The 22,619-nt window shown below is 34.9% G+C and overlaps 1 protein-coding gene across 1 annotated transcript in view; it reads left to right on the top strand.

Annotated features, from left to right (window-relative positions):
• The first annotated feature begins 4,874 nt into the window (after positions 1–4,874).
• The window catches only part of Cdh7 (cadherin 7), a 119,223-nt gene continuing 101,478 nt past the window's right edge, over positions 4,875–22,619 (top strand). The window contains exon 1 of the mRNA XM_027417876.2: positions 4,875–5,284. Coding sequence (XP_027273677.1) covers positions 5,075–5,284 — 210 coding nt within the window. The 5' untranslated portion in view covers positions 4,875–5,074. The remainder of the gene's footprint in view (positions 5,285–22,619) is intronic.

The following is a 22,619-nucleotide window of genomic DNA, read 5'->3' on the forward strand; positions in this document are numbered from 1 at the left end:
TTATAACCATGATCTCATCTTGATAAAATAATATTCTCTAATAAGCATAAATATATAATAAACAATCAACTCTGAAATAATTCTTTGCAACTTGGTTGAAATTAATGTAAAGTGGTTGCTGTTGCAGTTATTTTAGTTCAAATAACTGATCTCAGTTAAGTAAGTGTCAGATGGATTGCTGCTCAAAATTTTCCTCTTTTCGCTATGCTTCAATACATTTAACATTTCCTTTCCAATGCTTTGATATTTATTCTGATTGATTAATAAGTATATTATGCTTACCATAGTATTACTTGAAGTGATTGTTTCAAACATCCTCTTTAAAATTAAAAATTATTATAAATAAAATACAAATACTTACCTTAAAGTATAAGTAGCAAACAAAGATATTTTAAAATTTTTCAATAGTTTACTTTTAGATTTCCAGCTAGTACTGTCCCATTGTAAATAGTTTTCTCTGAAAACCCATGTTGTACTTTTCTCATATATAAGGAATTCCTTTTTCCCCTGGAGTTATAATTCTTCAAATCTATTATCCCAAAATGATCACAATCTGTAGAAATTATCTCCACTTTATATTGGTACACTTGATTATTTTTTTCTGAACCAACTGTAGAAAAGAAGACAGTTTTTCAAAACCCTAGAGAGTAGACTACCTAAATTAGTTATTCAACAAGGACAGCATATCCAGCATAGTGCATGGGCACTGCAGACTCTGCTTATTCCTGGCACAGGTCCTTAGTAACAAGAGCATATGAAACTCACGTAGGTGACAAGGTAGCAGGATAAATAGTGAAGTATCTAAGGCAAGATGTAGCGTTCTTGTTTTGGAACACAGATTTAGGATATGATATTGAGCTTAGTATGAAATATCAACAAATGTAATTTGTCCAGTGCTCAAAATCATTCACATGCATACATGGTGCTATGACACCATTACAAATACTATGAGAACACAGGAAACTGTCTGGAGAAGTTACACAATACATGAAGAAATTTCAAATTTTAGCTATTTCTCTTTGATATTCACAGGAAGAAATAACTCCAGGTTTGTTGTTATTTTTTGTTTATCTTTACTGAAACAAAAAAGTTAGAGTTCTTTTTTTTCTTATATGATAAAGCAACTCAGGGTACAATAAGATTGCAAAAATGCTATAGTTATTTTATGTTAAGCATCACATTGGTTTGCAAAGGAAGGAAAGATTTACAGAAGGCTGATCATGAAAAAAACTATTGGTGAATATGACATGAACACACTAAGTTCAAATCACAATTATATAGGTACTATTTCTGATTTTAAAAGTAATTATACAAAAAGGTATTACAGAGATATTTATTTGCTTTACACAACAGAATTCTGTCATCCAATGTTGTACACAAAACCCATTCAATTATCCTGGTGTAATATTTATGCTTAAAAAATATAAAAATGACTGATTAAGAGCATGACAAATAATTCAAATTCTAGAACAAAATGTGTTATAAATATTTACAAAATGATTGATATTCATTAGCATTCTAGAGTCGCCAAAGCATTCACATATTGACTTGTTATGTGGTTAATTTTCCACATTATTATTAAATGGATTAGAATTAAAATAGACATTTTCTAAAGACTTATCTCAGTGTCTCTCCTGTTCTATATTCCACAGCTACAATGATAAAGTGTATGTAACTCTGAACTCATTTTAGCTACTTTTTGAACCCTTTATTTAAACAAGAGAGCACAAAATTCTCGATTATCTTCCCTTCAGTTCTATTATCTCAAGTGTCATGATGTGTTAGGTGATTAGTCTCATATTTATGTTCCAATTGCTTTGCTCAATCTAGAATATTTTTGTAAAGATGAAAAATAATCTCCAAGAGGCAATAAAAGTAAATTGAACAATGCTTGCTACAGAGCACATTGTGCTTCAAAAGAAGGCCAAGTGCTTCTTTTACATTCTCATTCCCTTTTAAACTTCTCAAATTCTTCATCTTAAAGTATTAGCAGTAGGCTTTTCATTATAGTTTTACAGTAAAGCTTGTAATATTACTCTTAAGCAACTGATAAAAATCCTAAATGTAAGATGGGAAAAAATCCCTAAGATTTTGTAGTGATATTTATTCCAGCCTTTTAATTTTGTCCATATAGAAAAGGAAACCACAGAGGGATCTAAGGTTGTATAGAAAATCGCAATGATCTAACCCCATTAGTTTTATGGCCTCTACTATCATCAGTGAATGCCCTTGATTAAATTAAGTCATCTGTAGTTTTAATCTAGTGTTTGGTTTATCCAAAATGTCTTTTGGAAATAGTTAAAATTTTCCACCAGCAAGTATTTTGTAGCCTCTCATCCATGTGTCTATCTTTGATTCATAAGTGTGTAGTTCCCTGTCATCAATTCTCTGTTGTTAGAATGTTTTCCTTTAAGGTAACAGGTATCTAAATAATTTCACTATTGATAACAATGAAATGAAAAATAAGATCAGTTCACCTTCAATTTTCTGATAATGTTTCAAACACAGAAAATGATTAAGATGATAATAACTCTAACAGCTATTTTTAATAACTTTAAATATTCCAAGCACTATTCTTAGCATTTTATAATGTCTTGCATTATTCCTACCAAGATGCTATTGCAGCTGTTACGGCCATTATTTCCATCATAGGTCCTTCAGGCTTTATCTTGGAACTTACTTAGTGTCTTCTAATTTTTGTTATCATAGGTCAAGTAGTTTAGACTCTTAAACTTAATTATGCATCTTTAAGTTTAATATGGGTCTATCAGACAGAAATATCCATATTCGTTGCCAGCATGTATTTGGACTTACATCCCAAGTTCTGGATTCCAAAAATAACTATCTGGAAATGTTTATTTATTTTAAAAGTTGTATATATTTTCATGCTGAAACAATGTCACAAAGTCCTCTAAGGCATTCCATAATCTAGGTAATATAATTTTGTTACCTTATATTTATTTATTTTTGTCTTAAGGAGATATATGGTTTTAATTTTAATAAGTAATTTCTCTAAAGTGAAAGCAGAGAAACTGGAATTCTACTTGTCATTTTCCTGTTGACCACAGCATCTTTCCTTGTGCCCAGAAATGTAGTCTGTTGGTAGGTGCAGGAGAGGCAGACTTGTTTACCTCTGCTTACTCATGCTCACTGCACCATTGTACTCGTTTTTATTATTCCTTCTAATCCACTATGTTTGAAACACATAATATATCAAGAGTAGTTTTAATCTACTCTGATGAAGATTAGTGTTTCTATCTCTTTGTGTTTTTGTAATTTAAGTCACCCATCTCTCTTTCTCCTCCTGCTCTCTATTTCACCTTGTGTTTGGTCACCAGATTTGGGGACCTTGAATTCACTACAGCCTCTGGTTCCTATGGCTTAATAGAACTACCTCTTTCTAATAGCAGAATAAAATATTTTCTGAATGTTGTATAATTCTGAAATTCACTAGGAATATCAAAACTTTATAGAAATATGTTTATGTATAGGATTTTTTTCATAGAGCTATCCGTCAGTTGGATTTGTTTTTTCTTCCAATTTTGAACTGGATTGTATCCTCAAGAATTTCAGATAATTCTATGTTCATATTTCCTCTATTTTATATAATATTTTCTTAAAATTTTAACTGTCTAAAATACTTTCTTCTGATTGGTAGTTGTTTTTTTGTTTTTTTTTTACAGAGTAGAGAGATAAAATTATGAAAAATGGAGAACATTCTAAGAATAATATTTTTTTCTGATTTAATATGTAGGGGCTTTTGGATTTGTGTTACTCATATTTTATACACTCTCAATATCCACCACACACGCAATACAAACACACACAGAGAGAGAGAGAGAGAGAGAGAGAGACAGAGACAGAGACAGAGACAGAGACAGAGACAGAGACAGAGACAGAGACAGAGAGGGAGGAGAAGGGAGAGCCTTCTATATACCATATATATGTATATATCCTATTGATTTATTTATAGTAAGTAAAATGAATTTGCAGAGTACAACATAGTGATTTAAGTGAGAATCCTGTAGTAAATTCTTATCCCTCTGTGTTTTGGGGGCGTATAAGAAAGTTGGTTTTGTAACTGTTTTTATATCTCTTGCATAATCAGAATTCTGTGCCTGCAGTAAATAGACGCAAGAGTAAAGATTTTTTCCTATGCTGTCCCTGGAGCACCACATGGTTACAAGCCAAAAATCAATAAGATTCACAAATATAGTTGTTTTCTTGCCTATTTATTGTGCATTATGAGTCAATTCTGTTTCTGCTTATAGAAGAAGGCCACTATTCGGCAGTCATATTATGAAGCATTTAATAAAGATTCATGGATTAGCAAATAACTAAGTAAACTAGCATACATAGCATGCTGCACAGTGCACATGACAATAAGTTTGAAGGATAGGAAATGGAAGCCCTGGGCTTTGCTGATAATCAAAATCTAACATGAACACGTCAGAACAGCTCATTTTCTGTGACTCAGAATCAGTCAGTTGTGAATCACCACATGCCTTATTTCTCCGAGCATATATAATTAACATTTGCTTAAATTCATGCTTTGAGATATTCATTTTCACATCCTAATACCAATAAATGCAACTGATTGTAAGATCTATAAAGAGACTATCTTTAAAATAAGGTTTTGAAATGATGTTCTACATTTATGTAGAGAAAATCATATGATTAAATGCAATGCCCTAGAAGAAACATGGAAATGGTGCTGTGGAACAAAAATATTTCTACAAATAGCAGTGGCTAATATTATTGTATTTTTCACAGTGTATGTATTAGTATTTTGGGGAATTCAGTATTGTTAATGACTGAATTCTTACCACGATTACATGTCCTGGTTTCTGACATGAACTCTCGTGTTCGTTCTAGGTATCTACTACACAATTCCTTGGCAACAGCTACTCAGCACTGCTGACGTCTTCCACTCAGTTCAGCACTCTACAAATTATTATCTCTGGATTCCCAGCTGACAGTCTGCCGGAGGCAAAAGCTACGAAGCCAACTAGAACTGTGCCTTTTCTCTTTTCAAGGTTCCTTTCTTACGCTGCTAAAAGGAAGAAAAAAAAAGATGAAGCTGGGCAAAGTAGAGTTGTGTCATTTTCTACAGCTTATAGCTCTCTTCCTGTACTTCTCTGGGATGAGTCAAGCTGAGTTGCCAAGGTCCAGATCCAAGCCTTATTTCCAGTCAGGGAGGTCCCGAACGAAGCGCAGCTGGGTGTGGAATCAGTTCTTCGTGCTGGAAGAATACATGGGTTCAGATCCCCTTTATGTAGGCAAGGTAGGGCATTTGGCATTTCAAAGATTTAAATGGTTACTGTCAATGTCTGTGACTGGATGAAGAGTTGCCAACTTTTTATTTGGTGATGAAAACACAAAATGTTACTCTTTGAAAGGTTTTATGATGTTTCTGTCTTTAACTACTTTGTCAGGTGGGATAGTGAAGTCATAGCTTAAGGAGTGATGCTCTTGTCTTAAATATGAGAAGATTGGTTTTTAATACTTCTAAAATGTTTCTAAGCTCTTTTTACGACTATTAGAACAAGATGACCCACGAAAATATGAAATAATATGCTTCTTCTTCTACCAGTTGATATTGAAAGATTTTTGTCAGTTTACAATAATTGGACACAATGAGTTTCATTATGGCATTTTCATACATGTATATAATGAATTTTGACCATATTCAAAGCCACACCGAATACTCTCAAGAAATTCCTTCCTCCTACTTTTCCTTACCAGCAAGTCTATTTTTCGCGGTTTTTGTTTGCTGTGTTTCTTTGTCTGTTTTGTTTTGGTGATACACTAAGTTTCCTCACAGTTACTTATAAGAGCTTGATTTAGAAGTTGTAGAGTTATTTAGAGACATATTCTCACCTTACCAGTGTCTATGCCAAGGAAGAAAACATCTGCTCCTCTCTCAAATCATTGCAGTGGATTCTTTAGTAGCTAGTCAATTATATCCACACCCATACTCATGTATCTTTCCCCATACTTAGCATTACAGGTAACAACATGAAATTCTTTGACCTCATGGCTTCCATTATAAGCATTTCAAATTCAATTTCTTAGTTGTCTTCTTTTAATAGAACTGTTATTTTTTCTTGCTTTTGAAAATGTCATTTATGTTAAAAAATGAGCATGAATAGAATTGAATTTGATATGTTATTAACAAATGATGAGCAGTTTATGGTGTATGTATTGGTGGTATTTGGCAGCCAAATTGAGATTTTAAAATTGAAAATATTACTTTTGTCTAAATACTTGGATAGAACATATTTTTTGAGAACTCAATGACCTAAAGTTCATTTCAAGAGATCATAGCCTCCTGCTCACTTTTCTTACACATTATCCCCAGGCTTTTTAAAGTATTCAGACATCTTATATTCCTCAGTGTGGAACTCAGTACTGCCACAAAATTTCTGAATAGGAAAGATAAGTAAATAAACTACATAGCAGTATATCTTCCTTCCATCTCACTAATTTTAGTGTATATTTCTCATAAAATGTAGCATGGTTAACTAAGAAAGTTGAAGAGAAATCAGGAATTTTTTATTTGAGAAATGCAGAAAAATATTGGATATTTTATAATTGTTATATTGTTCACATAATGGGTTAAAATGTTGAAAAAATGTTAATGAATATATAGTTCAATTTCATGTTTTAATATTTATCACTTCTTTGTAATGTTTAGGATACAGATTGATTCTTTATGAGAAACAAAAAGATAGATATGTTCTAGACCCCATGGGTCAGTACTCAGTTTGGATCAGGGACTTTTATTTTTCTTCAGTAAAAAGCATATGTAAATATAAAAGGATTATAATATATATTACAGTTGGACAGTTCACAGATTTCTGGTTTCCATGGCTCTATACATGAGTTTAGAAACCTCTACATGGAAACCTCTACAAATATATACACATGAACATAAATTAAATATAAAAAATGCACTTACAAAAATTTAGATTGGGCATCAATACAATAATCACTTTCCTTGCTTGTTTACAATAGAAACTAATAAATTATTGATCCTAAATGAACGTAGAATTAAAGAAAATAGTCCCTATATTACCACGATTGTGTTTTGTTTAGAGTCACAGTGTATTTATAGGGTTAAATACTGCTATGCATCTCTTTTTATAATTTATTATGTGAGGCAATAGAGTGAAGAGACCTTTCTGCTTCTTCTGGGAGTGTCACAGTAGATCTGTTTGCCATTAACAAGAGGCTACATTTCCCACACAACACATGTCATGGGTGAAGTTTTTCAGCCCAATTTTCCCCTCACCTTGGTATTTCTCACTTAAAGTGCCCGAACCATCTGACCAAAAAAATATCTGTCTACAAATCTACCATGACTCTGTCCCAGGTGTTAAGTGGTTTTCATCTTTGCTAACTGTAATGGGCTGCCAGATGATGGCTGTGCCCCAGGCTATTACTTCCACAGAAATATGTGCTTCCTGTAACTTCTATAGTCGGCTTCCCTCATTGCTAACATCATTCTTGCCTTTTTATGCTACTCCCCCTTCTTCCTCGTTCATTCAGGGAGAATTTATACCTATTACCCAGTAGAAATCAAATTCATAGAAATTCCGTGTTCCTGACTCACATTCCTTTAAATGGAAAGTGTGGGGGAGCATTCCCTGCTTGTTTCCTTCATTACATGCAAGCTTATCTTTCTCAGAATGTTCAGTATCTCCAAGCCTGATGACAGCACTTACCGATACAAGAAAGAAAAATTTCATCATGAAAATAAGTCACATTCTTAAATACAAAACACAGAGAAGGAAAATAACAAATCCAAAGTACTAATTACTTTGGAAAAACATCTTTATACTTAAATATATGTTATATAAGCTCTGGTGTAAAAGTATATATTAAAAAGAAAACCATCTTCTAAACATGCATGCAGTCTATAGTCAGTTAAAAACGTGAGAGAAAGCACTGGTATTTTTGTTGTTGCCATTTTTGCAGGAACAAATAGGAAACAGTTTCCATAGTATCTCTATAACCAGTTTGTTGATGAAAACCCTTACTCTTATTTGCTTAGCTTGCTGAGAGAAGCCTGGAATTCCTGGTGGTTTCAAAAGAGTTTAGACATTGATTAGCTCTGTGAGATGCAAATAAATTCATGATTTAAAAGACATATTTCCAGGCAGTTATTTTTAACTCACAACAATCCAAGATCAAGATAAGAAAATAGATGAATTTCTCCACATGAAATCAATAATTCAAAATTTGTGTTTAGTATGTTTTTCACAATATTGGAAATTAAATACATCTTAGTGTAATAGTAAAATGCAGAATCCCACAATTATTTAAGTGCATTTTGCCATCTTCACTGTTTTATTAATTTATACATGAAAATGATAAATCCCAAAGACTACTGAAGAACTATAAAATTAACAGTGGGAGTATAGGGGAACTTTCAGGTATAGATTTCAGGTGTATGTAGACAACCACATACTTTTGGATGACATTTCCTATTCAGTCTCTGCTGATCAAAATGACTTAATGATCTTGCTCACTTTCATGTCTGTTTGTGTTTATTGACATTATGTTTGCCATGTGTTTAGTAACAGAAGCAGCAATAATGAAATTGAATATAATATTTTCTGTACCACACACACACACACAAACACTATATATATATATATATATATATATATATATATATATATATAGTGTTTCTACTGAGGTTTTAAGTATAGAAGACATGGCATGAATGAAAATGTAGATTAGATGTCTTTGTAAAGTGCACTATCATTATTTTGGCATGTTCTGTTTGGTTCTCCTATTGACAAAGTCATTGATCTTACTGCTGTTTCTGTAGCTCACTAACATTGTTACAGAATTAAATAAAAACAAAGCAGAAACTTCATTCTGATTTAAGCATATGGAAATGTGTCCTCTAGGGATATATTTTGTCATAACCATTTTTATGAATTATATTGTAAGTCTTAGTTTGAATGCCTGAGATACTGTTTTCTCAAACAAGTTTAATATTTTGTTCCATTAACTTTTTTTCACGAGTTGTTAAGCCTGATCCTGACATTCTTTTTTCTATTCTTGCTTTTATCATTTCTTTTTCAAATACATATGACATCACTATGCTGAAGAGACACTGTACTTCAGGGATTAACTGAAGAACTGAGACTAAAATCTTTTTGAGTAGAATGTCCAATCTGAATCATAAGTAAAAGAGGTTAGCAGCTGGCAAAAGGGTGCAGTGAAATTTAATGTTCCACCTCATCTCTGGAGAAGAAGAACACAGAAGTTTTGAATCAGTGATTCATGAACAATGCTTGCATGGTCATACATATCTCTATAAATTGTTTAATATTTTACATATATTCTTTACACCAAGGTAAAAAGTGGTAACTGTCTTATCCCCTGAGGAAGTAGAGAAAAGCCTTCCAAAATTTTACTGGGGGTCTTTACCAAGGAGGAAAATGAATAAGCAGACCATAAATTAAAGCTGTAATGTCTCTTGTTATTTTGAGTTGGTCATTGAAACAATTAGGTTTAATTTCTTTATCTGTCAATTGAAGATACATATTTAAAAATTCTAAGTTATTTTAAACTTAGAAATGAACTGCAAACTACTGTTCCAAAGTTCGGTTCCCCAAAAAACTAGTGTCCTAAGTATTTATTGTAAATATTCAAACTAGGGAATTGATATTGACATAGAACATATTTACTGATCAAGTTGTGTTCTCATTTTGTCTTAATGAGTTTCTTTGTGAAAATCAAGAAGTATCATGATTTACTTCTTTGCTATCTCCTGAAACTTTTCTAATCTGAGCTAATTTGTGCCTTAAGGGCATTTCGTGTTTGTGTTGTTTCTGTTTTTTGTATGTGTGTATGTTTGTATGTGGGTGCACACAGAGGCCAAAGGTATATGTCTATGCCATCCTTAATTGCTTACCTCAGTTTTTTGGGACATTTTCCATCCCTGAAACTGAAGCTAACCAATTTGGCTAGTTGGGCTTGCTGATGAGCTTCAGGAATTCTCTTGTCAATTTCTGCCTCCCTTGTTCTGGGATTACAGCATAGTACCATTAAATATGAGTTTGCCTGGGGTTATGTGGATTCAAATTAAGGTCCTTGTGTTTCTACAGCTAACACTGTATAGGCTGAGCCATCTATCTAGCCTCTGCTGTAACTAATATATTCATATGTATTTTTAACTAAAAATATATTTTAATACAATAGGTATTTCATTAGTTTCTCTCCCTGAAATCTTCCTAGATCAACTCTGTGTCCTTAATCACCCAACTCCATTCCTTCATTCTATCTTTAGAAAACAAGAAATCGGGAAAACAATCAGAAAAAAGAAAAGATATAAGAAGTGATACTCATACACACACACACACACACACAAAAACACACACACACACACAAAGAGAGAGAGAGAGAGAGAGAGAGAGAGAGAGAGAGAGAGAGAGAGATCCAAACTCATAAAGCACAAAACTGGAAACACAATATACAAACAAAATATCAGCAAGACGAAAAGTATCCAAAATGAGTAAAAAAAAAAAAAAATCTATGAAAATACCACCAATGAGGTATTTTTTGTGTTGGCCATCTACTGTTGGAAATGGGGTCTGAGAATCTATTAAAGAAATCTACTTTTTCATTTGCAATTAGAGGCCAGTTGGGCAAAGCTTTTGTTTAGGGATTGAAGCTCATATCTACTTTTCTGTCTCAGTGCTGAGACCATGCCTGGCTTGAATATGCCCTTTGTTGTAAATCTTTAAAGTAAACTGTTAGAATATCACACAAAACAAACCTGCCTTGTGCTTCTTTGCAGTAAATACAGGGGAGGAAACCGACATTAGGCAATGATAGCAGTTACCGTGTCAGCAGGTACTGCATGGTCACTGATTCATTCATAGGGAACCTGACTTGAATGCTTATGTAAGGGGGCATCTGACAGCTTCCTTTACTGGAAAGGATTATGAACATATATCTATTGGAATTTTAATATCTCCAAAAAGTTATAAAATTTTCTAAACTTATTTTAATTTTTAAATTACAATATACAGATAAATGTGGAGGCATGGATAAGGACCCATGGGACTGGTTTCAAATGTTAAACATAATTTATTTGGGGGAGAAGTCACTTATATAAGAAGTAGATGGCCACTGCAGGTTCTTGCTCTAAGGATCTTCACAGGCTGATCCATTTGACCCTACCAGACACAAGAGAGTGTCACTTGCCCAGATCCCAGACCTAAACTCACTCCCCATCACATCCTCACCAGCGACCATGTCCAAACAGGTGTGTTTAGCACTATACGTGTGGGTGTGGTCGATATCTCACTACAATTCTCCTTTTAGTTTAAAGAAAAGATTTAGGGTTGATACAAAACTATATACAAAGAGGAAATAACAAGTATGCTCTAGGAGAAGGAAAAGTAAGAACAAACACACTTATTGCTATTGAAGCAACTAGAACAAAAGGAAAGAAATATATATCTAGTCCTAGAGTAAAGACATAAAAGAGATTACTATAGAGTTATCCTAAACTGGAAAGTTTAAGTCTTGTACCTAACATTTCTAATTATGAAGAGAAAACAATAATTGGGACAGTCTAATCTTTAACCTCATCAAAAACCTGAAAAGGAGGATAACAATACTAGGGTAAGCAGAAAGTGCAGGTGAGCAACTTCCAAAAGGCGCAGTGAAGACAGACTGAGAAGACAACATGTACAGTCACCCAAAGTCTCACAGCAATGTAGGGACAATCAGCTTTGGCTAAGGCCTAGAGTATCAGACTGACCAACACAGAAGCAGGGAGGGAGAAAGGCTGTCTTACCCTAACTTGGCAATCAGTATTCTTCTGAGTTTATCTCCCTCAAAACAGTAGGACAGTAGTCAGCAGTCAAGGTGGGGACTGTTCTTTTTCCAAGAGGCCCTTAGCCAAGGAGAGAACGGACTCCAAAAGGAATGACATCAGTGCCCAACATTTTCTCGGGAATAGCTTGGTACTGTCAGGAGCAATTGTGTCTCATGTCAATGGAGTATTAGTATTAAAACATTTAAATGTGCTTCCACAGATAAGAACAAACACTGCAGTCCTTTTGAAGAAGACACAAAATGATATTTGATATGCTGATATGCTTTAATGCCCTTTTTAGGTTGTACAGTGTGTTCATCTAAAATACGTTCTTCACTCAAATTCAAAAAGTTGTTACCAAAAGTCACTAATTTTTTAGTAATAATCTTGTTTCTTAACAGTACTTTAATTCAGGATAACTGGGGGAAATTTTCGGAAAACTTTATTGTTTACATTCTGGAATTCCAAGAACATTTTAGGGTAATTTAAAATTAAAATATCTACTTCCATCTTGGGACATAAAAATTATGACATTGCAATATTGATTTACAAATACACAGCCATTTTAATTGTAAATGAAACCTTGTTTCAAAAAAGAATGAGACGTTAGAATTCTATAAAACACTGAAAAAGAAAATCTCATAACCTATTTCAGTATAAAATTGTGATAGAATTATATCAATGTTTGTCAGGGCTAGGAGACCTGCTCCAGGCCCTATCCAGGGTTCCAAGGTGAAAAGTTCCTCAGGAGCTAAGGGGTGAGTACCACTTTCTATAGTAGCTTCATACACAATCTGAGGGTCATCTTCTTTATTTCCTGTGCTCTTCATTGTTCTGTTTCTACTCTAATAATCCTGTCCTTCCTCTAACTTCTCCATCTTTTTCTTCTAGCCTTCTTTTCTAAAATCTCTTCTCCTTCAGGAGGCTTGAAGTGATATAGAAGTTTCTCTCATTGGTCAAAAGCACATTCTTAGAGCAAACAATAAGGAGCTGAACCATTTACCAGAACAATACAGGGCTTGAAGATCATAGGTGCAAAACCATGAACAGACAGGGGAAGGCACAGTGGCCAGTGACAACTGTAAGAAACAGATCTTTTGTTATTTGACTGGCAAGTAAAGAACTATCATGCTTTTCTTAGTAACCTTGGTAGACATCTGTGACTCCAACCTTGTGCAAGCTGTTAAGTTTCCTCTTACAATTAGCCTTTCATTTTGAACTTGGTCTGAGGACAAAGTGAGCAAAGAAAAAAAAAAAGGCAGTCAATTAAGAGTCTACAGTCCTTGCAGGACAAATAGATCCAGTTATGAAGCTTATACAGTATATATTCTATATATCAAAATTATATAGCTAAATAAAAAACTTATCTTCCATTCACAGAATATGTGCCTGTAAACAATTAACACACTGTAGTGCTGTGGGAAGAATCCCTAAGCTGTAAAGTGAGGGAACGTGTTCTTAACACATGAATCTGCAATGTGGACAGCTGACACATTCTCTTTCCCCATAGGATTGAGATATGCATCTCTGGTGACAATATTGCTCATTTCCTTTGTAAATGAGGTATGTCTTTCAAGATATAAGAAACCTCTGATGGATAGACCCCTGAAGTATGCATTGAAGTCTCAGTGTATAATTCTGTAGTCCATAGCAAAGTTTAAAAAGACTGGGGCAGTATATGAGGCCACTGGCAGTATGTCGAAGATCTAACTCTAACACATAAACTGACTAAGTGGCGCCCATTCTATATGGAGAGATACCTTCCCCAGGTTAGACAAAGGGGTGTGAGGGGTGGAGAGGTGCCTTGGTCCTGCTTCAACAAGATGATGGGACAGACTTAGTAGACATCCTAGGGGAGGCCTTACCCTCTCTGAGGAGTAGAAGGGAGGTTGGGGGGGTAGGGGGAGTGGGAGAAGAGGAGGGAGGGTAACTTTGATTGGAGTGTAAACAATGAATTAATAATAAAAGTACTAAAACAGTGCATAAGAATATAGTTATAATTAATAGTAACAATTCCTTCTAACCTTTCCAGAGGTATGACTGAGTTCACAGTCAACATTAAGTACACTTTCACAAAGCCTTGAATTGAGTCAGAATTACATTTCAAAGTTAGCATAAATAATAGATACATGTGGAAATTAGACAAGCAAGAATAGAAATTAGGGTTATACTTGAGAAGAATTAGAATGATTGTCTTATGTTTACATGAAATAATGTCCATATTTTTATTTTTCAAGCAGTTTGAGCTAACAACAGTCATACTTAAAAATCTTCAACATCATTTTAGTTTCTTTAATATGCCATAAGAAAAAAATTAGACTAGATTGTTTGAATAATAGTCAAAAGTGTTTGTATAATCCATGTACTTCTGGAGGCAGAAAGTTTAAGGTCAAAGCACCACCTGAGCCATTGTGTGGAGACAACTTATTTCCTAATGTGGAGACAGTCCATTCTCATTGCATCTCACAAGGCATAACAGAGACCTGATGATTCTTATGAGGCTATCCTTGCTACAAGGTAGGCCTTCAATCTTCTGACCTCATTTTGTACTAACTACCTTCATCCTTTCTAGACATAAGGAATTATACATAGCATACTGCATATAAGGAATATGTATAATACAGTCTATTGGGAGTGTAGCATTAAGCATAAATTTTTTAAAAGAATTAGTAGTTCAAAAGTTTTTAATCTTTTTCAAGTGAAAATAGAGAATTGTTAATAATAATTAATAACCATACATTTAGTTGGCCCTTTTATACTTACATCATCCATAGCTTAAGACAATCACTGGACATATTAATTTTTTAAAAGCCCATTAGCTTTTCTGTAAATACAAAGATGATATATATGCCGTAATCTCATAAACAATATATCTTGTAACTATTTACATGGTAATTTAATTGTTAGTAATCACAATAATTGAGAATATTTAGACCATATGGAGGACATTTGTAAGTCAAATCCAAATTGATGGGACTTAAGCATCTGTGGATTTTGGTATCTATGGGAAAATCTATCAAATTCTTTCTTAAAATCATTTAATTAAAATGTAGTAATTTTACATATTATAGGGCCACATCCAGACTCTGTAGTTTGGCTTTGACTGTGATACTTGCAAATTCCAAGAGAATTTTTTGAAATGTGTTGATTAAATTGTTTTGTGCAGTTATTGAAATTCATCAGGCTCGGTTCAGATAGAGTGGGTGTCTGTATAAGGACTAGAGAAGAATCTCCTGATCTCTTGACAAAAAGAAACAAAGACAGAGTCAGATTCATGTGTGATGAAGCAGTGTGATTAGGCAATCCTCATTTCTAGTTCAACTAGATTCCCTGTCTTCTAAAAGATGAATGCAGAAGGGTAATTTTTCAAGAAGTGACTGTCTTGTTGCAATTGTAATTAAAGTACCAGAAACAAAGTGATTAACATCATTCTAGCAAGTTTTGTATGTAAACACTGTACAATTATCTGATAAGAATGCTTCCCTTCAAAGCTTTGCTTCAAATGTTTCCTTACTGAAAATGCTGACATGTTTTAAGGTACTTAGCTGGAAACAAACAAACAAAATTTGGCCCACACATACATAATATTCAACAGATGTGAGTTTGAAAGATTTGTGATGATCACTAGTGGAATTAGTCAAACCATGCTCAAATTAGATTTTTCTGATTTGTGAGTCATTTAAGGGTCCAACTGGAGCCGAATATGTATGGAACGATTACACATTCTGCATTTGGTTCCCTCAAATGAAGAATAAATAAGATAAAAACTACCATTTTCTTTCCTATAACATATCCAAGACTCTCATTTCTGACTTGCACATCTTCCTTGTTTCTCACATAGTTTACATAATTTTCTGAACTGAATCATAAGAGAGCTGATATGTCTTGCTTATTCAAGAAAAGCAGGGATTAGTAAGCGCTAGGGACTGACATTAAATTTAATTATATACCAGAACTTGAATCCTACAATGAGAAACAATTCTTATCAATAAATTATAATATTTAAAAACATCATCTGGAACTATATATTATGACACTGTTTAGTATAAAATTATATACAAAACTAAAACTATACATAGTGTACATAATTACACACACAGACACACACACTATATAATAGCAATTGTTTTAAAGATCGTACCAAAGGTTTCGATAGAGTTTAAGGCTTGATTTTCAAATTAAACCACAGGATTTATTAGAAAAGATAATTTGCAATAGGCGTGCCCATTGTAACACCTGAAAGTAGACATTTAACTGTAATGGAGCAGCTATGATCAGTGAATTTCTTAGCTGAGTTTTACAGAACAATGGTCTAAATGAAGACTATGTTTCCATTTCTTGTATGAGCACGATTGATGATAGGAAATATACATAAGTGAGTAAGGCCTCAGGGCTTGGTAAGAGGACAGGGCTCACTATGTTTCCGATAAAAGATAATTATTTTACAGTTTATGTGTCTCATCAAAAGCTGAATGTGTCTCAACAAAAACTTATGTCCTGAATACACACACACACACATGCATACACATAATGTGTGTGCGTTGTACGTGTGTGCATGTGGCGTGTGTGTGTGAGTGTGAGTGTGTGTGTGTGTGTGTGTGTGTGTGTGTGTGTGTGTGTGTGTGTCTGTGTGTGTCTGTGTGTCTGTGTGTCTGTGTGTCTGTGTGTCTGTGTCTGTGTCTGTGTCAGAGCTGCTTGGAATTTAAAATTTACTAGCCCTTATTCCAGAACCAAGAACTCTTCATTATGTGTTCCAAAAGAGTGAAAGCATTCTCTGGATATATTTTAAATGATTTTTATAATTTTATGTGATCTGTGTTGTTACATTGCTCTGCCATTCCAAATGTGCTTTCAAGTGAATAGCCTGGTTTCCTTTTTATTGTTATTTATAAAAAGGTACTAAATGCTAATGTCATAGGACTATAAAATACAGAAAGTCAAAATAAATCATAAATGAAACACCAAAGGAAAGTGTATTTCTATACATAAAAGCTTCTTGAAGGGACTGTGTAGCCCAAGTCTAGGACCCCTTCCTAACTGGGGATGGGATCCACTGGGAACTCACAATCTCGAGGTGTGTGATTATTGCTGGGAATGAGGATTAAGCTTTATGCAAACCCCTGGGTTTTAGGAATTTTAATTAATATGTTCAAAATAGATTTAGTCTGATCCAACCTTAACCATTGGCTAAAATTTTTTGTCTAAGCATATATATTTGATATGCTTTTGAGAACTGTCAAAACTTAGCTATTTTTTTTTGTGACCCCCGAAAATATGAAAAGAGACCAAGTAGGCATCAAGATTCTTACTGGTCTTGATACTTAAAGTGTCACATAAACATGAATGATGTTGGGCAAGATCTCTTGGTAATTGTGATAAATAATAGGTATATAATACTTGCAATATATGAATTTTATTTTAAAATTTACTCCAATAGAAAACCATTTTGATTTGCTTAGAACAGTTTTTCAAAAATAATTTAAATACAAATAACATTATAGATCCTGAAATTAATAGTGTGTTAGTGTATATATACATATATATACCTGTACGTACACATATATATATGTGTTTATATATATGCATGCCTAACACGAAATGTAACAAATGTCAAAATTTGAAGGAGAGGGGAAGGGGATTGGGAAAGTTTTGGGGAAGGGAAAAAAAATTACATTATACATATAATCAAAAAAGTTTAAAAATTTTTGAACAGCAAAAAATTCATAAGCAATGTTTTCATTTTCAAATATATTTTAAATCTTGAAAGAAATGGAATCTTTGAGATTTTGCCAGGAAAAGAGATTCTAGAACCATTAGAATACTACTGTGCTTTTCTGAAACCAGAAAGGCTTTATAATCTTCTTTTCAACCGTGCAATAGGACAGAGTTACATTTATTCTATTTTAAGTCTGACATATTGCTAGGGCTTCTAGATGCTATAAATCATTAAATTCTGAATTCAGAAAGTAGGTTTGACTAAATCAGGAACATTTGGGCAATGGGTAGGATTAAACATTTCCACCTTAAGAATAAGTGCAACATCCCAATTCTATAGCAGTGACATTCTTATATTTTATGGGGAAAGAAGTTTTAAATTTGTTCATTCAAATTAAGTACTCACATAAGCAACATTCATTTCCTATATGCGTTAAAAGAGGTATATGAATAGAATCTAAATGTTTTTCTATTGTCATTATCTTAACAACATATAGAAGTAGTACAGAGTGTCTGTAAGGGAAAATATTGCAGGATAGATGGGAAGTGCCACTCAAAGACAGTGGTTTATATAGGCAGATGTTTCACAATATAATTAATCAAACACAGGTAAAATGAAAACTGAATAATTTCCCATTTTTTCATAATTCAAGTAAAAAAATGAAAATCCAGAAGCTGAAATAAATCATCCAGGGACTAGTTTGTTAGAGAAGGGTCTGGGGCTGCTAAAGATATATGAAACTTCTGGTTTCCATTTTCTTTTGCTGTGATGAAACACCACAAACAAAACCACAGGGGGAGGAAAGGATTTATTTCATCTTTCAGGTTATGCTCAGTCACTGAGAAGAGCTAAGGCAGGTACTCAAGGCAGAACCTTGAGGCAAACACTCTGTAGGAATGCTCCCTAATAGCTTGCTTGTTCCTGCTGGCTTACTGAACTTGACTTTCTTTTTTCATACATGTAATTATTATTTTTTATTCTTGAATTATTACACATGTTTACATATCCATTCCCCCCATTCCCTCGCCCTTCCATCCTCCCATGTTCCCCACCAACTCCCAACACATCCCCCAACTACTCCCCTGTGATAGTGAGGCCCTATACCAAGAACCTTCAAAGTCTGTCATATCATATGGGGGAGGGCATAGGCCCTCCTTGCTGTATCTGGGCTGTAATAGTATGCCTCCATGGGGAATGGGCTCCCAACGTCCCTTTGTGATCTGGGGATAAAGACTGGCTCCACTGTTAGAGGTCCCATAGACTGTCTTGGCCTCCTAGATGGCACCCACATTCAGAGGGCTTGGTTCCATCCAATGCTGTTTCCCCAGGTGTATGACTAGAGTCTCCATGCTCTCACTAGGTCAGGTCAACGGTTTCTGCAGCACCATCTTGGCTCCTTGGCTCATCCCTCCTCCATCTCCACAACTTGATTCTATGAGTATGATTCAGTGCTTAGGTGTGGGTGCCTGTTTCTGCTCCGAACAGCTACTGGATGAATTCTCTAGGAATGATAACCACGGTTGACATCAATCTCATTATAGGGTAAGAACATCAATGGCATCTTCTTCATTACTGCCTGGATTCTTAGTTGGTATCATCCCTGAGGATCTCATTACATTTCCCCTAAGCCAGACCTCTCTCCATACCTGCACTATCTCCCTCTATCAAGGCATCTCCTTTCTTGCCCTCCTCTACTCCTCCCCTGTCTCAGTCCTCTTGTTCTCCTCCCCATCTCCTTTTTCCCTTCCCACCTCCTTTGTCTCCACCCTTCCCCCATGATCCCATGTTGCTCAGGAGTTCTTGTCCCCTGCCTCTTCTTCTAGGGATTATACACTCTTCTCTTGGTGTTTTCCTTGCTTCCTAGTTCCTCTGGCACTGTGGATTGTAAACTGGTAATCCTTTGCTCTATGTCTAAAACTCAATTATGAGTGAGTACATACCATGTTTATCTTTTTTGTGACTGGGTTACCTCACTCAGGATGGTTTCTTCTAGCTCCATGCATTTACCTGGGAATTTCAAGATACCATTGTTTGTTTGTTTGTTTTTCTGCTAAGTAGTACTCCATTGTGTAAATATACCATATTTTTGTCTTTCAAATCTTCAGTTGAGGGGCATCTAGGTTGCTTCCAGGTTCTGGCTATTACAAATAATGCTGCTATGAACATAGTTGAACATATGGCCTTGTTGTATGAATTTGCATTCTTTGGGAATATGCTCAAGAGAGGAATTGTTGGATCTTATGGTAGAATGATTCCCATTTTCCTGAGAAACCACCATCCTGATTTAAAAAATGCTTGTTCAAGTTTGCACTCCCATCAGCAATAGAGGAGTGTTCCTCTTTCTCCACAACCTCTCCAGCAGAGACTTTCATTGGTATTTTTGATTTTAGCCATTCTAACAGGAGTAAGATGGTATCTCAGAGTTGTTTTGAACTGTGTTTCCCTGATAGCCAAGGATGTTGAGCACTTTCTCAAGTGTTTTTGCAATTTTAGATTCCTCTGTTGAGAAATCTCTATTTAATTCTCTACTCCACTTTTTAATTGCATTGTTTGGTGTTTTGGTGTCTAGCTTCTAGAGTTCATTGTATATTTTGGATATCAGCCCTCTGACAGATGTGGGGTTGGTGAATATCTTTTCTCTTTCTGAGGGCTGCCATTTTGTCTTGCTGATTGTGTCCTTTGCCTTACAGAAGCCTCTCAGTTTCAGGTTCCATTTATTAATTGTCTATTTTAGTGTCTGTGCTACTGGTCTGATATTCAGGAAGCAGTCTCTTGTACCAATTCTTTCTAGGGTACCACCTACCTTCTTTTCTAGGAGGTTTAGTGTGGCTGAAATTATGTTGAGGTCATTGATCAATTTGGACTTAAAGAATGATGATAGATATGGATCTATCTGCAATCTTCTGCATGCCTGAATCCAGTTAGTCCAGACCATTGGTTGAAGATGATTTCTTTTTTCCATTGTATGACTTTAGCTTTTATGTTGAAATCATGTGTTGATAGGCATGTGTTGTAATATTAGGATTTACAATTTGATTCCATTGGTAAACACATATATTTTTGTGCCAATACCAGGCTATTTTCAGGACTATGGCTCTATAATAGAGCTAGAAGACTGGGATATTATTTCTTATACAGCCAAGATCCACAGAATCAAGTAGCATGTATAAAAATGCCTCACAGACATATCTAAGGGTACATCTTATCTAGGCAAGTCCCATCACTGTTCTTTCTTCCAAGTGGCACTAGGTTTGTGTGAAGATGACAGCTGAGCCAATGATGACAAAGATGTAGATGAAAATGTTGTTATCTTTGTCATGCATAAGCAGTGTCCCTGTTGATTATATTATAAGATATAAAGTACATGAGTATTTGGACAATGCTAGAGGAAATGAATATTAACACTATACAAAACCTCACAGGAAGCTTCATGTATGACTTTTGCAAATGCTTAGTTAACATAAGGAAGTCAATCCTGTATATCTATAATGAGGTTATCCATGAGAATAGCTAAATTATTGGTTTTGTTGATTTGATGGAATTTATTTTTTCCATCTTTTTTATTTGACTTAGAAACAGGAATGTTTTACATGTCACTCCCAGTTTGAACTCCCTCCCGTACTCCCCTAACACTCCTCCACAACTAAATCATTAGCTAGCACATATCCTTTCTGCTCCCCAGGGAGGGTGAGGCCTTACATAGGTGGTCATCAAAGTATATCATATCCTTTTGGATAGGAATTTCCGAGGTATGCTCATTGAAAACCACATTCCTGGGGTCTGGATCAGTCCCATCTGGTAACCCAGCTATCAGTCTGGGGACCAAGAGCTCCCCATTGTTCAGTTCAGCTGTTTATGTGGGTTTTATAAGCCTGGTCTGGACCCCTTTGCTCATTACTTGTTCTCTGCACTTGGATTCTCTGAAGTTCTCAGTGATTAGGTGTGGGTGTCGGCTTTACTTCCACAAGCTGTTGGATGGAGGCTAAAGGATGGCCTATAAGACAGTCATAAAACTCATTATCAGGGGAGGGCATTTAAGGTAGCCTCTGTTGCTCAGATTGTTAGCTGGTGTCATCTTTGTAGATCTCCAGACATATCCCTAGAGCCTGATTTCTCTGAAAACCTAAAATGTCTCCCTCTATTATGATATCTCTTTCTTGTTTTCTTCTGTTCTTCCTCCGACTCAACTTTCTGCTCCCTCATTTCCTCCTCATACCCCTCTTTTCCCCTTCTCATTCTCCTAGTTTTGTCCACCCTCCTCCCTTGCATCCAATTTGCTCAAGAGATCATGTCCCTTTCCCCTTCTCCGATGGAACATCTATGTCTCTCTTAGGGGCCTCCTTGTTTACTTGCTTCTCTGGTAGTGTGGATTGTAGGCTGGTAATCATTTGCTCTATGTCTGAAATCCACATATGAGTGAGTACATACCATGTTTGCTTTTTTTGTGATCGGGTTACCTCTCTCAAAATGGTTTCTTCTAGTTGTATCCATTTTCCTGCAAATTTCAAGATTCCATTGTTTTTTCTGCTGAGGAGTACTCCATTGTGTAAATGTACCACATCTTTTCTATCCATTCTTCAGTTGAGGGGCATCTAGGTTGCTTCCAGGTTCGGGCTGTTACAAATGGTGTTCCTATCAATATCATTGAACAGCTGTCATTGTTGTATGATTGTACTTCTTTTGGGTATATGCTTAAGAGTGGTATTGCTGGATCTTGTGGTAGACTGATTCCCATTTCCCTGAGGAGTGTCTACACTGATATCCAAAGTGGCTGTACAAAATGGCACTCCCACCAGCAATGGAGAACCCTTCCCAATTCTCCACATCCTTTCTAGCATAAACTACCATTGGTGTTTTTTTATTTTAAGCATTCTAACAGGAGTAAGATGGTATCAGAGTTTTTTGATTTGCATTTCCCTGATGGCTAAGGATGTTGGACACTTTTTTAAGTGCCTTTCAGCCATTTTAGATTTCTCTATTGAGAATTGTCTATTTAGTTCTGTACCACACTTTTAATTGGATTGTTTGGTGTTTTGGAGACTAGCTTCTTGAGTT

The sequence above is a fragment of the Cricetulus griseus genome, chromosome 5, assembly GCF_003668045.3.
Source record: "Cricetulus griseus strain 17A/GY chromosome 5, alternate assembly CriGri-PICRH-1.0, whole genome shotgun sequence".
Classification (NCBI taxonomy): Eukaryota; Metazoa; Chordata; class Mammalia; order Rodentia; family Cricetidae; genus Cricetulus; species Cricetulus griseus.